Genomic DNA, 12,613 nt, shown 5'->3' with positions numbered 1-12,613 from the left:
TGGGTGACGTCACGGACCCTCCGTCCATCTATATATACAGTCTATGGTGGCTCCGCAGCTAACGGAGTTTCTAAGCTGCTGAGCCGAGCTTCTAAGTCATTAAGCCGAGCCTCCATCGCTACCAACACACTACATTTATTACATGTACCACTACTGTTAAGGGAGGCAGAGGAGTAAGTAAACATTAGACACTCGGAGCAAGAGAGAGCAGTGGAGCAACAGGGAGAGAGCGAAGACATCGCTGTTATAGAGCTACGAGGGTGAGCTCAGACAGAACACAGAATCACTAAGCACGATAGAATAAGGGTTGGTATGTGCGAGTGTTTAACTACAGACCGGTGATTTTAGCCGTAGTAGTACAGAGAAACAATTGTGTTTAGCAGCGGAGCTAATTCGCAGAGCGACCACCACCAGTGGCAAGAAAACAGGAAATGACGCAGCACGCTTACCGTAATGACGTCAGCCTGTCTGTTGTCTCTTACAGGTTTTTACATGATTTCTTCAAAGTAGACATTTATCATACATATTGCAGCCCTAATTGAACCATTTATGACAAGCTACCTCTTCCACATGATATTTAGCTTAGTGTGTGTGAGTATTTTTAATCCATTGAATAATACTTTGTCATGAACTGAAAATTTGCAGATTTATTTCTCTGCATGCGCTAATTGTTTCTTGTGTTCAATCCCAGTGGGCTTCAATGACTGCACAAGATTTCCTTTCATCAGTAATGACAGACGTTTCATCGTACATCCAGATGGGATATTGATGGTGAGAAGACTTTGACAGACTCAATGCCAAAAAATGCTTTCTAATGCTTCAACCTATATGAGTTAAAATAAATGCCACAGTTGGTTAGGTAGTAAAATAGAGTATAAGAAGGTGTTGACATTTTAAGTATATATTTTTTAAGGGGCTGTAATTCCTGCATGTAAAATAAATGCTTGTTTTAATCCCAGGGCTTTCTATTTGGGAAACCAAACGGACTGAAATACAATTATTGGGTTTCAGCCAGATCTTCAAAATGAAAAGCAGCTTTGACTCTTAGACAGTTAAATTATGAGGGATATCATACAGAATATGACTGACGTGAACTCCAGGATCCACATCTATCCGCTTTGTTTAAATATCCAGCATTTCTAAATATTTGGTCCTTTTCTATACCCTCAGTAAATATTGACTTGATCCAATCAAAAATTTACCACAGATTTAGTTAAACAACAACAGTTGCCGCGATCCCTTGTCAATCTACTCCAGCGTTGAATATCACCAAACTGTCCCAGTATGCCTTATTTGTCATGTACAGTTTTTACAAGTAAAAAAGTTAAAGCTTGCCCAACTTCTCTGAGAATTTTTTTTCCATCCAGGTAAAGAGAATGGTTGCTCTTCTTGAAGGACACCAGGACTTCTTTATCCACTCCTGGAACTTGCACGGCCAAAAAATTACTGTTCCAGTCACAGTCGTGCACAATGGGCATCTCCATGGACAAAATGATGGGCATCATCATGGACATCACCAGCAAAATGTTGAGCATCACAATGGAGAGCACAGTCACCACAGCAATCAGCACCACTTGAATTAAGTAGACTCTGCTAATGAAACAGAGGTATGATTAGAGGCCCTGTTGGAGGGGAATAAAGAAAACCGGAAACTCATTTTTGTAAAAATTAAATTAATGTCAAAATAAAAAATTTGATAGAATATATTGTTTTCAATTCCAACATGCACTAAGAAAAAAGGCTCTGCACTTTTTTCCTCAAAAAACACTGCCCCTTCTGTGGCCACATTAGATTGAGAACAATCTATGTGCTCATAGGATCTCAATGTAAAATATCCTTCATTTGCCACACAGCATCAGTATTTCAGTAAAATCTGTAATATAAATTTTATGGCATGTACTTAATTATTTGTTTAATGTAGTGCCTACATTTTAATACCTATTGTCAAAACCCTAGACTGGGGTACACTTTGGACAGTAACAGGTTCATGATGATCTGAGCTAAAGCTTTTAAGCTAATGTGGATGCCGGCTCTCGGATTCAAGCATTTCTTTAGAGAATGTCTATTTAGACTCTTGTTAGACTTATAAACCCTGCACTTATTAAAATGTATGCACATTTTTATAGAATGCAACCACCCCAGAGGTGCCTGTTCTGAAATTCCCCAAGTCTGGTGATGGATTGAAGAGGAGGAAGAGAGACTGGGTTACTCCTGCCATCAATGTTCCTGAAAATCACAAAGGACCCTATCCCCTTAAAGTATCTCAGGTAAGGTGAACAACTTGCACAATCAAATCTAAAATGCAAAAAAATTCTAATCTAATCTAGGGGCGGCTGTGGCTGAGGGGTAGAGTGGTCGTCCTCCAACCTGAAGGTCAGCGGTTTGATCCCCAGTCTGAACCATCTGCATGCCATTGGGGGTTCAGCAGTGAAAAATGCTGAACCCCCAATGGCCCCCCATAGAATAACAGAAGTGCTGCAAGTAGATGCACTGTGTGAATTGGTGAATGTGAAACTGTAATAAAGGCGCTTTGAGTGGTCATCAAGACTAGAAAAGCGCTTTACAAATCCATTTACCATCCATTTAATAACAGTGGTTGCAGAAAATAGATGTTTCGTTGTAATAATGACAACTACGTTCTTTGGTGCACCATGGCTGATGTGATTTAACAAGGTTGAGATCACAAGGTAACTTACTTGATCAGAATGTAGAATATGGTAGCCAAGCCAGTCTTGTTTTTCTAGCCTAGACATTTTAAAGCAGCAAACTTCAAAGAACTTAGCGCTTTTTCTTTGCTAAATGTAAATGGTTTTGCAATGTATTAACTATGGTTACATTTAGTGACAATTGTATAACTGACACCTGTTGTGTTTTGACCAGATCCGTTCTGGTGAAGATAGAGTGAAGACGATATATTACAGCATCACTGTTCAAGGAGCTAATGAGCCTCCCTACGGCCTTTTCACAATGGACAGGATCACTGGTAGTTTGTATCTGACACAGCCTCTAGACAGAGAGAAGGTGCAGACGTACACGGTAAGCACCCTCTTTGATGTTAGTTTTGTATCTACACTTTTTGTCTAACGTTTTGTTTTTCTTTTCACTTTCATTTTATGCTGACTTCCAAGTACAGTGAAGTGCAATCATCTACACTCAATAGCCCTTAATAGAACATGTACAAGTGAACCAAAAACTCATTATAGACCTTTTGTGATCAATTTGTGGTGAGGTTAAGATCATTGTTATGAAACCATTTCTAAATCTGACTCTACCCAGGACCGTAGGGATCTGTGAGACAGAAGAGGTTTGGAACCAAAGGTCTCTTCTAGAGCTGCATGTCCAGTCAAGTTGACTAACCAAGGTGGGCTGAGACAGGGAGGTGGAAAACCAATGTATATATTTCAGTGGCTCATTTTGGTGCCTGAGCTATGTACTGAAATAGTTATCCTGCTTAAAGGTAACATTAACATCACTCCACGTGCCTTCGGTGCCAGCACACTCTACATGGCTTTGGCAGCACTTAATGTTAACCTACAGTTATCTAGTAGCTACCTCAAACTGAAGAAGACAAAACCACAAATACCTGAAGATAAACTGTCTAAAACATGTTTATATTTTATGTGAAAGGATTCTGACACTAGGACATGCAGCAAATGTGTGAATAAGCTGGAGAGCCAAGAGCAACTGTTGTCCCAGGACAGGAGCAACAGCTTATAGAGTTGGTGGTATGTTTTTTATGATCCACCAGAAAATGAGAGGAGAAGAAGGAAGACAAAATAATTGTCTGGTTCCTCATGACCGTGAACAAGATACTTTTGAAAGCAGAGGGTTGCACCTTGAAGACGTTCCTTGAAGAAAACCTGCTTCAGAGTGAACACAACCCAAGATTGACATGACTGTTAAACTCCCAGTGGGACAATGATTTTAATCATGATGCTGGAGAGTCTTCAGGACAGTCCGTGTTGCATTTAAACACACATTATACAGTGTCATCCAGACTTAAACCCCATTGAAACTGTGTATAGGCTTGAAGCTCAGATACCAAACAAGAAGACTTGAAGCTGTAACTGCTGCTAAAGAAACCTCTACAAAGTACTGAACTCGGTGTCTGAATACTTCGGTAAAAGTGAGGTTGATTCTGTAAAAAAAAAGACATTATGGGTTATTAATTGTAGACAATGGAAAAAAATGGGAACATGGTCCATTATTGAAAATAATATCTTTTATACAATGTGTGGTAAAACAATTCTGAATACTCAGATCACTATGTGCAATCGAGTAGTAAACAGGCAGTAAAGCCTACCCGCATTTGGGTTGACACATCAACTGCTTTTCTTAAAAAAATGTCATAAATTACCAATTATCAAAATGCCTTCTGGAGATGTCTTGTAAACAAAGTTACTTACGTTCTCCCTCTTAATGCAATTGAAAATTCTTCTTTTAAATGTATTTTACAGTAGTGTCAAGTTTACTTGCTAGTAGTATTTTTCACAGCCTACTGAGTGTAAAACACTCATGGCTGGAATATACCTAACATCCCCTATGTGAGGTATATCTGTTATATCTGCTATATATATATATATATATATATATATATATATATATATATGTCTCCCCAACAGAAAAACCCAAAGCATACTCTGGTGATAGAGGCAGCAGACATGGAGGGAGAAGGGGTGACTGTAAATGCCACAGTAATCATCACTGTATCATACAGCAATGACAACCCTCCGGCTTTCACTCAGTCCATACAAACAGTTCAATCACAGTTCTGCATGGATGTCCACTTGTCACCAAGCAGTGTGCTCTTTTTATTTTTACTTCTGTCTGAAATACAGTTCAGTGTTTTTAAAATTATTAGGAAATTAATTGTAAATCTGCAACCATCATGCAGACATGTAGTAAAAGTACAAACATCTTTACAATCACAGCAAGTCACCTTGGCTCGATGCACATTGTCTTCAAACATGGTCAACTGAAAGGCTACTGCTGGAGAACAGAGCTGATCATAATCATTTTTAGTGATGAGCAACAAACAATAATTTTTTTTCATTTTATTGGTTTTCAGTTTAGGTTCGGAATGTCTAGGACATTTACATTTACACTTTTCACATGTGACAACAAATCAAACTTAAACTCAGATATTGATGTAGGAGGGTATCTTTAAGAAATAAACCTTTATGTCAGGGAACTATACTTTTGTCAACATATCTCTTGCTTTCTCACAGTATGATGCAACGGTACCAGAAAGTAGAGTGGACGCTCTGGTCATTACGATGGCAGTAACAGATGCTGATGAGCCACATTCACCAGCCTGGAACGCCAAATTTACGATTGTTGATGGTGATCCTGGAGGCCTGTTCACAGTCACAACAGGAAGTAACAAACAGGAAGGGATCATTACTACTGCCAAGGTAGGACCTAAAGCATGAATTCTCAAACAAGCCACAATATCAAAGATTAGAGATATCAGTGAAAATTTGTATTCAGAACACTACACCTATACTAGGTAGTTCCTCCTTCAACTCCTCAAGATTATAGAAACTTTCCATAGAGATTCTTTTGAGTCTTTATGCTCAGTGTGGATCACGGTTGGGTTGATCCCTGGCTCCTCCAGTACGCATGCCTATTTTGGGGAGACACTCTACCCTAAATGACCCTGATGGAGTGTGAATGCTATGTGATAGTGTGTAGCTAGTTTGCATGAAGACGCACTAAATGAACGTGTGAGAATTTGGTGAATTTGTATGATTTATAGTATAAAGCCCTTTGAGTGGTCGTTAAGACTAAAAAAGCATCAAAAAGCATATAAATATACATGTACTGTTCTGTGACCTGTTGCTGTAATGAAGTAGCAGTGTTCAAGTGGCTTACTCTTTTAGAACCAGTTTGTGTAGTATAGCAGAACAAGATGTAAGATCGTTATCTGATAAATTAATGAACTGTTTGTTTCCTCCATCCAACCAGGGTCCTGACTTTGAAATGCTCCGCAACCACATTCTGTTGGTTGCAGTGGAGAATGACATCCCATTTGCTACTCCACTGCCCACTGCCACAGCCACAGTGGTGGTGAACGTGCAGGATGTCAATGAAGCTCCAGTCTTTGAACCAGTGGAAAAGTTTGTGTCCAAAAGGGAGAACCTTCCTGTTGACAGTGACGTGGTGCAGTACACTGCTTCTGACCGGACATTGCACCCAAACAGAAAGTCATGTAAGAGAAAACTGTTGAAAATAACATCATGTTACTTTGAACATTCCTCAAAACACATTAATCCCTGTTGCAGAAAATTAGACTGTAAAGTTTAATACGCTGTTCACACACTAATTTCATGTTGGAGTGAAATATACAATGTGAGAAGTCCAGCTTGAGAAATAGATTTGTATTTAAAAGAGTAAGGCACTAAAAGACAGCACAGTGATTTGTGATACTCAGAGACAGGATTAAGGCTGCGACAACTAATTAATTTAATTAATCATGAAAATAGTTGGCAACTAATTTCATAATCGATAAATAGGTTCTGCTCTAATGCCCTGCACACACTGCAGCAATGTTTCCACAGGTGGGGGCAGCACTGCCTTGTGTAGCTCATGTGACAACGCTGTTTCTTCTCTGGACTTAGCTTTTTAAAAGTGGCAGAGACAAACACTGCTAACAATACAGCAGAGACAAGTGTACTTTCCAAGTTGTCAAAAGTGTTGAAACAATTCATAATAATGCCTTCAAAGAAGACTGTTTGCTGCTAAGCTGATCTTGTATGGCTCAGCAGCAAAATATCTGTGGTATGAACATGAGGAGAGAACATGTTGGTTTACCAGGGGATCGTAAATAGCTTCAAGGATCATACCACTGTGATATGCTGCTATGTCCTTTGACAGTTTTATTTTTGTCTTTCATGTAAAATATTCTCACACTTTAAATGACTGACGCTTTCCTGGTTCATCAAGGAGAGAGAGAAGGCAGCTGTGGTCTAGAGAAGATACATTTTAGATGTTAAATTATGACTATTTGGAATTAAATTGTCGATTAATCGATTATCGAAAATAGTTGTTGGTTGCAGCCCTTGACTGGATACTGGTGTACAGCAATTACAGCATGACCTGTAGAAAACCCATCGCATGTACATCTCATCATTGTCCCGCAGTCCCAGTTCACCTCTGTGACACTGGCATGTCTGACAGAGTTCCTGTTCAGACTTATTCAATCTTGTGGCTGTTGATATCAAGTACATCATCTTTACGTGATGTACATGCAAAGAAGACTCTCCTATACTGTGATGAATTGATTATTGTTTAATTGACAAGTTATTTGAATGTCCCATTGTGAAGCTTGTTTTTGAGATAAGCTTGTTTGCATTGACCTCACATCATTTCTTTGATTGTCCAGGTATAAAATAATTAGCGACCCTGCAGGGTGGCTGAACGTGGCCAAAGACACAGGCCTGATTAAGGTGAAAGGCATCATGGACAGAGAGTCGCAAATACACAGCACTCATTGGTGCATACGACAATGGTAGGTGTGACAATAAGCATGATAATCACTTCAGAAGAAGTCAAGATCAAGATCAAGATTTTTATTTGTCAAATGCAAAACAATAACATTAAGCAGTCGCTGGCAGTGAAATGCTTGAGTCTCAGGCTCTCTTCTAACAATGCTCAAGTAATTACACACTATACAATAAAATAAGAGAAATAGTATAAAATAGAATATCAAAATAGGAAATAATGTATATATATCTAAATATATATGCATTGCTGAGGAGAAAATAAAACAACAGAAGTGCAAATATGCAAATATGTCACGGTGCTAATTTGATGGAGTTATTGCAGTTCAGAGGAGTTTAAAAGTCTTATGGCCTGGGGGATGAAACTGTCTCTGAGCCTGGTGGTGCGGGCCCGGATGCTGCGGTACCGTCGGCCAGATGGCAGCAGGCAAAAATGTTTATGGCTGGGGTGAAAGGGGTCTTTAATAATCCGGCTGCTCTTCTTCCTGCACCGCTGGGTGTAGAGGTCCTCTATGGATGGTAGCGCTGTCCTGCTGATGTGCTGGGCAGACTTCATATGATTTATGACATGTCTGCCTTATGGCTCAGGGCGGTGCAGCTGCCATACCAGGCGGTGATGCAGCCAGTCAGGATGCTCTCTATGGTGCATCTGTAGAAGTTGCAGAGAATCCTGGAGTCCATGTGGAGCTTGCGGAGGAAGAAGAGCCGCTGTCTGGCCGTCTTTCTGATGGAGTCTGTGTGATGGGTCCAGGTCAGGTCATCAGTGATGTGGACCCCGAGGAACTTGAAGCTGCTGACTCGCTCCACCGTGGCCCCGTTGATGGAGAGGGGGGCGTGTTCTTCTCCTCGTCTCTTTCTGTAGTCCACGATCAGCTCCTTCGTTTTGCTGACGTTGAGATGGAGGTTGTTGTCCTGGCACCAAGATGTCAGGGCTCTGACCTCCTCTCTGTAGGCCTTCTCATCGTCGCCGGTGATCAGGCCTATGACAGTGGTGTCATCAGCAAACTTAACGATGGTGTTGGAGCTGTGGTTGGCCACGCAGTCATGCGTGAACAGGGAGTACAGAAGAGGACTGAGAACGCAGCCCTAGGGGGCCCCGGTGTTGAGAGTCAGGGTGGAGGATGTGGTGCTGCCGATCCGCACCGCCTGTGGTCTGCCCGTCAGGAAGTTCAGGATCCAATCACGGAGGGCGATGTTGAGCCCAAGGTCTCTGAGCTTGGTGACGAGCTTCAGGGGCACGATGGTGTTGAATGCTGAACTGTAGTCAATGAACAGCATTCTCACATATGTGTCCCTCTGGTCCAGGTGGGAGAGGGCAGTGTGGAGGGTGAGGGAGATGGCATCTGCAGTCGACCTATTTGACCTGTAGGCAAACTGAAGAGGGTCCAGAGAGTCAGGGAGGTAAGAGGTGATGAATGGTTGGACCAGCCGCTCGAAGCACTTCATGATGATGGAAGTGAGTGCTACTGGGCGGTAGTCGTTCAGGCAGAGGATTTTTGTTTTTTTGGGAACAGGAACAATGATGGTCTTCTTGAAGCATGCAGGGACTACAGACTGGAGCAGTAACAGGTTGAAGATGTCTGTGAACACATCTGCCAGCTGATCTGCATACACCTTGAGAGCTCGGCCGGGGATCCCATCAGGTCCAGGTGCCTTGCGTTGTGTTAACTGTAAACTTATGAATACATTTTATTCTGCTCACTGCGTGTGTGTGTGTGTGTGTGTGTGTTGGGTGTGTGTGGGTGTGTGTGTGTGTGTGTGTGTCTGTTATGATATCATATGATATGATATCATATCCCACCAGATGAAGTCTTGGCCACAGGAACTGGTACTCTGATTATACAGCTTGAAGACGTCAATGAAAATGCACCCATAATTGAGGAACGTACAATAAAGGTGCGTTTCATTTCCAAGATGCTGAACAGTTGTCATGTGTTTGAGCACTTTTAATGCTGATGTAACTTAACATGGAGGAGTTAAGTTGTCTGGTGGAGGGCTTCTATTGATATAAAATAAATAATTAAATGTCACTTTTCTGAAAGCAGTCAAACATAACTGGTGTCCATTAATTGATCAGCAAATTCAAATGTTTCAATATGATATTTTGTGTTTCCTCAGGTGTGTAACAAGGAATCGGCTCCTCAGCTGCTCTCAGTAACAGATAAAGATGGACCTGGCTTTGCTGCTCCATACAGTGTCTCTTTACAGGGCATGTCCAAGAACAACTGGACCGCTCGTAGGAATGATTCCAGTATGTGAACTACGATACAGGCTTGTTGTTTTACATTAAAAAAAAATCCCACAAATTTATCTTTTCTAACATGTGTCAGTGCTTTTGGTGCTGTTCTATTTCAGTTAACCAAAAAGTAAAAACTGTATAGAAATCTTCCTCCCTGTCTGTGGAGGCTGAAGCGATGCCGAAGCGACGCTTCAGCGCAGCGCCAAGCCTTAAATAACAGCTGGCTCCCATCCACTCCCATGTTAAAACTTTGTGCGGGTCACACCGGATGCTGAAGCACCGCGCTGCGCCAAGGCTACCTCTATCGTTTCGGCGTCGAGTCTATTTTTTGCGCTTGACCCACTGAAAAACGATCTTAAACTACATTGATGACATATTTTATATGATATAAATGATCAAATATGCATCCCATACTTTGAAGTCCCCTTCTGTTGTCCTGGAGTTTTAATATGACCAATGACATTATTAAATGTCCCCCTCTGCCCATCCACTACAGCCACGCAAGCAGTGATACAGATAAAAAGAGAGAGAGAGGGGGCTACGTATTCTCCACATAGGCTTGAGTGGAGAATACGTAATTTACACCCGACATTTAACGGAGCAAACAGCGAAGTTCTTCAACATGGATGACATTAAATTAATAATTGAAGTGGAGAAGTACAGTGAGTTGTATGATCCTCGGAACATGTTGTATAAAGACAACACCAGGAAAGACAAATATTGGGACGCTGTTGCTTAATGTTGGAGCAACAAGTAAGTATATGCTTTTAATCTACTGGATCAACGGGTGATATTATTAGCACTGCCCGGCGGTTCAGCGTCACTTCAGTGTCCGGTGTGAACAGCCAAGCGCCGCCGCGATAGGGATTAGCGCGGTGCTTTGGCGTCGCCTCGACGTTCTCTGTTCCTCTTTCAAAATGAATGCGCTGTCGATGTCTTCTAAAACAGACTCAATGGCAGCATCTACACATCTCAGCTCTCCAGCGGCAGGCATGTTTGTTGAAAACGAATTCAACCCAAGGGCACTTTGATGACGTGGTTGATTACGTTACCGTTGATCATCTCTCCATCATCGTATAAAGCCCGCCCTGACAATCTGATTGGACCTCAAATGTTGTGGGCGGGGCTAAGTTCGTCTGGCATCCAGGCTAGTGTACCACCAATGTAAGCTCCTAAATTTGCAATGTAGCATGTTTGTTATGGTCAATGTGTACCTTAAAGCAATGGTCTGAACAAAATGAGTGCTGCTTGGGGAATTATTCTGGAATTAGATTAAATTATAGATTCCTGAGATAATGCAGGGGCATTAAACAACACTTTCTTCTCATTTCTTCTTTGTTGCAGAAACGGGCATCGTACTTAATTTAGTCACTGAGCTGGAAAGTGGAGAATACACTGTGGTCCTGAGGCTTAGAGACAACGATGGCATGGAGCAGGACAACACCGTCCAGGCCACAGTGTGTGACTGCACAGGAAAAGTTGTGTCCTGTTCAGGGCAAATTGCCATTGGAACAAGCCTGCCCATGATTTTGGGAACACTGGGAGGCGTCCTGTGGCTGCTCAGTGAGTCTTTGATTGTAGTTCAATTTGAAAAGATTCATGTAGCTTTTCATTTCAACCTGCAGCTGTTTGATTACGGTGCAGATAATTAGTTTTTTATGACACAGGAGAAGCTCTGCCTGTTTCAGTAATCTGAAAACTGCTGGAGAGTTTTAGCATGAATTAAATTTCTGTATAAAGATTACGTAACGTTTGCTTTTAATTTGGGCATCGAAACAATTTTTTAAATTTAGCCAGGTAGAACTAACTTGACGGCCTCACTGACGAATGGACAAAGCTGATGAAAATGTGCTTTTGCTGAGGAATATCGTGAGTGGTGGATTAATCCACATTTGATTCAGTCTCAGTCGGAATGAGCAAAGTGAGTAAGTGTGAAGATATAATTCATTGTGGGTTAGGATGTCCCTACATTGAAACCTGTGTAACTATGCACTAGAAAGTTGGGGGGAAAAAATGTGTCAAACATGACTGAGGTATTCCTTTTTCCCCAAAAGGTAGACATACTAGTAGCAGAGCCAAGAAGGTTCAGTTCCAACATCCGCTTGTTAAACTCTTCTAATGACTCTAATGACAAATTTACTCATTACTGTGCATACGTTGGTGAGATAAATAACCAAAAGATATGAATCTGTTCTTTACCAACAAGACGTGTGGAACCAAACATGTTGGATGAGAGATGAAATGTTTCACTGAATCACTCGATGAAACCTCCATAATAGGCTTTAGTTTGACACACAATGTCTGCATTGACTCTGATGACACAATATTTACTGAAAAAATATGGACCTATTTCTGTGTGTAATGGCACACAGAACATGATTGGCGCATGTTGAAACAGGAGGAGATTGAGATGTACTGGGTGTGTTGGCAATGAGGATTGAATTAACCAACCAGACATTGTTTTAAACTTCCCTTATCCTACCTTTTAAGGAGAGTGCACACTGCGCAACAGACTGGGGTCTGTCAAATGGTACATCTGTAAACTATCTATCCCCCATTCCAAATAAATATTTAATGTCACAGGATTAATCTACTTAAATGGACAGTCTGGTTATCCCGCCCTATATCCCGCCCAGTACATCAATATCAGTAACTGCTAAAAGTAAAGAAACGAAGAGCGATGCAGTCCATGCTACTATGAGCACATTGCTCCTACGTGTCTGGTTGGTTCTGTTCAGCTCCAGCAGCTGACAAAGGTTTTATTATTCCATCTATGCAGTAGTGCTCTCACCAATTTATATACACTTTCCTTTCTCAGCTCACAAGTGGATACCTAATTCTGTAGGTGTGCTGGATTAACCTGTGTGCTCTG

General features: G+C 41.4%; 1 protein-coding gene across 5 annotated transcripts in view; it reads left to right on the top strand.

Annotated features, from left to right (window-relative positions):
- LOC133966722 (B-cadherin-like) overlaps positions 1-12,613 on the top strand; it is a 57,230-nt gene that overhangs the window by 44,243 nt on the left and 374 nt on the right. The window contains exons 1-11 of one of the 5 annotated variants that reach the window (XR_009923974.1): positions 38-591; positions 692-771; positions 1,368-1,607; positions 2,127-2,267; positions 2,881-3,036; positions 5,229-5,414; positions 5,968-6,211; positions 9,307-9,398; positions 9,621-9,753; positions 10,690-10,905; positions 11,086-11,225. Coding sequence is in view for 4 of the 5 variants with exons in the window: in XM_062401764.1 (XP_062257748.1) it covers positions 2,968-3,036; positions 5,229-5,414; positions 5,968-6,211; positions 9,307-9,398; positions 9,621-9,753; positions 11,086-11,304 (943 nt within the window). In the remaining variant the exon portion in view is untranslated. Of the gene's footprint in view, positions 1-36; positions 592-691; positions 772-1,367; positions 1,608-2,126; positions 2,268-2,880; positions 3,037-3,276; positions 3,362-5,228; positions 5,415-5,967; positions 6,212-9,306; positions 9,399-9,620; positions 9,754-10,689; positions 10,906-11,085; positions 11,305-12,613 lie in introns of those variants that run through there. The other 4 variants (XM_062401765.1, XM_062401763.1, XM_062401764.1 and 1 more) reach the window with 4 other exon arrangements.

Source organism: Platichthys flesus, chromosome 12, assembly GCF_949316205.1.
Source record: "Platichthys flesus chromosome 12, fPlaFle2.1, whole genome shotgun sequence".
NCBI lineage: Eukaryota > Metazoa > Chordata > Actinopteri > Pleuronectiformes > Pleuronectidae > Platichthys > Platichthys flesus.
Note: the sequence above shows the minus strand (reverse complement) of the source record. Positions and strands in the feature narration are given on the sequence as shown.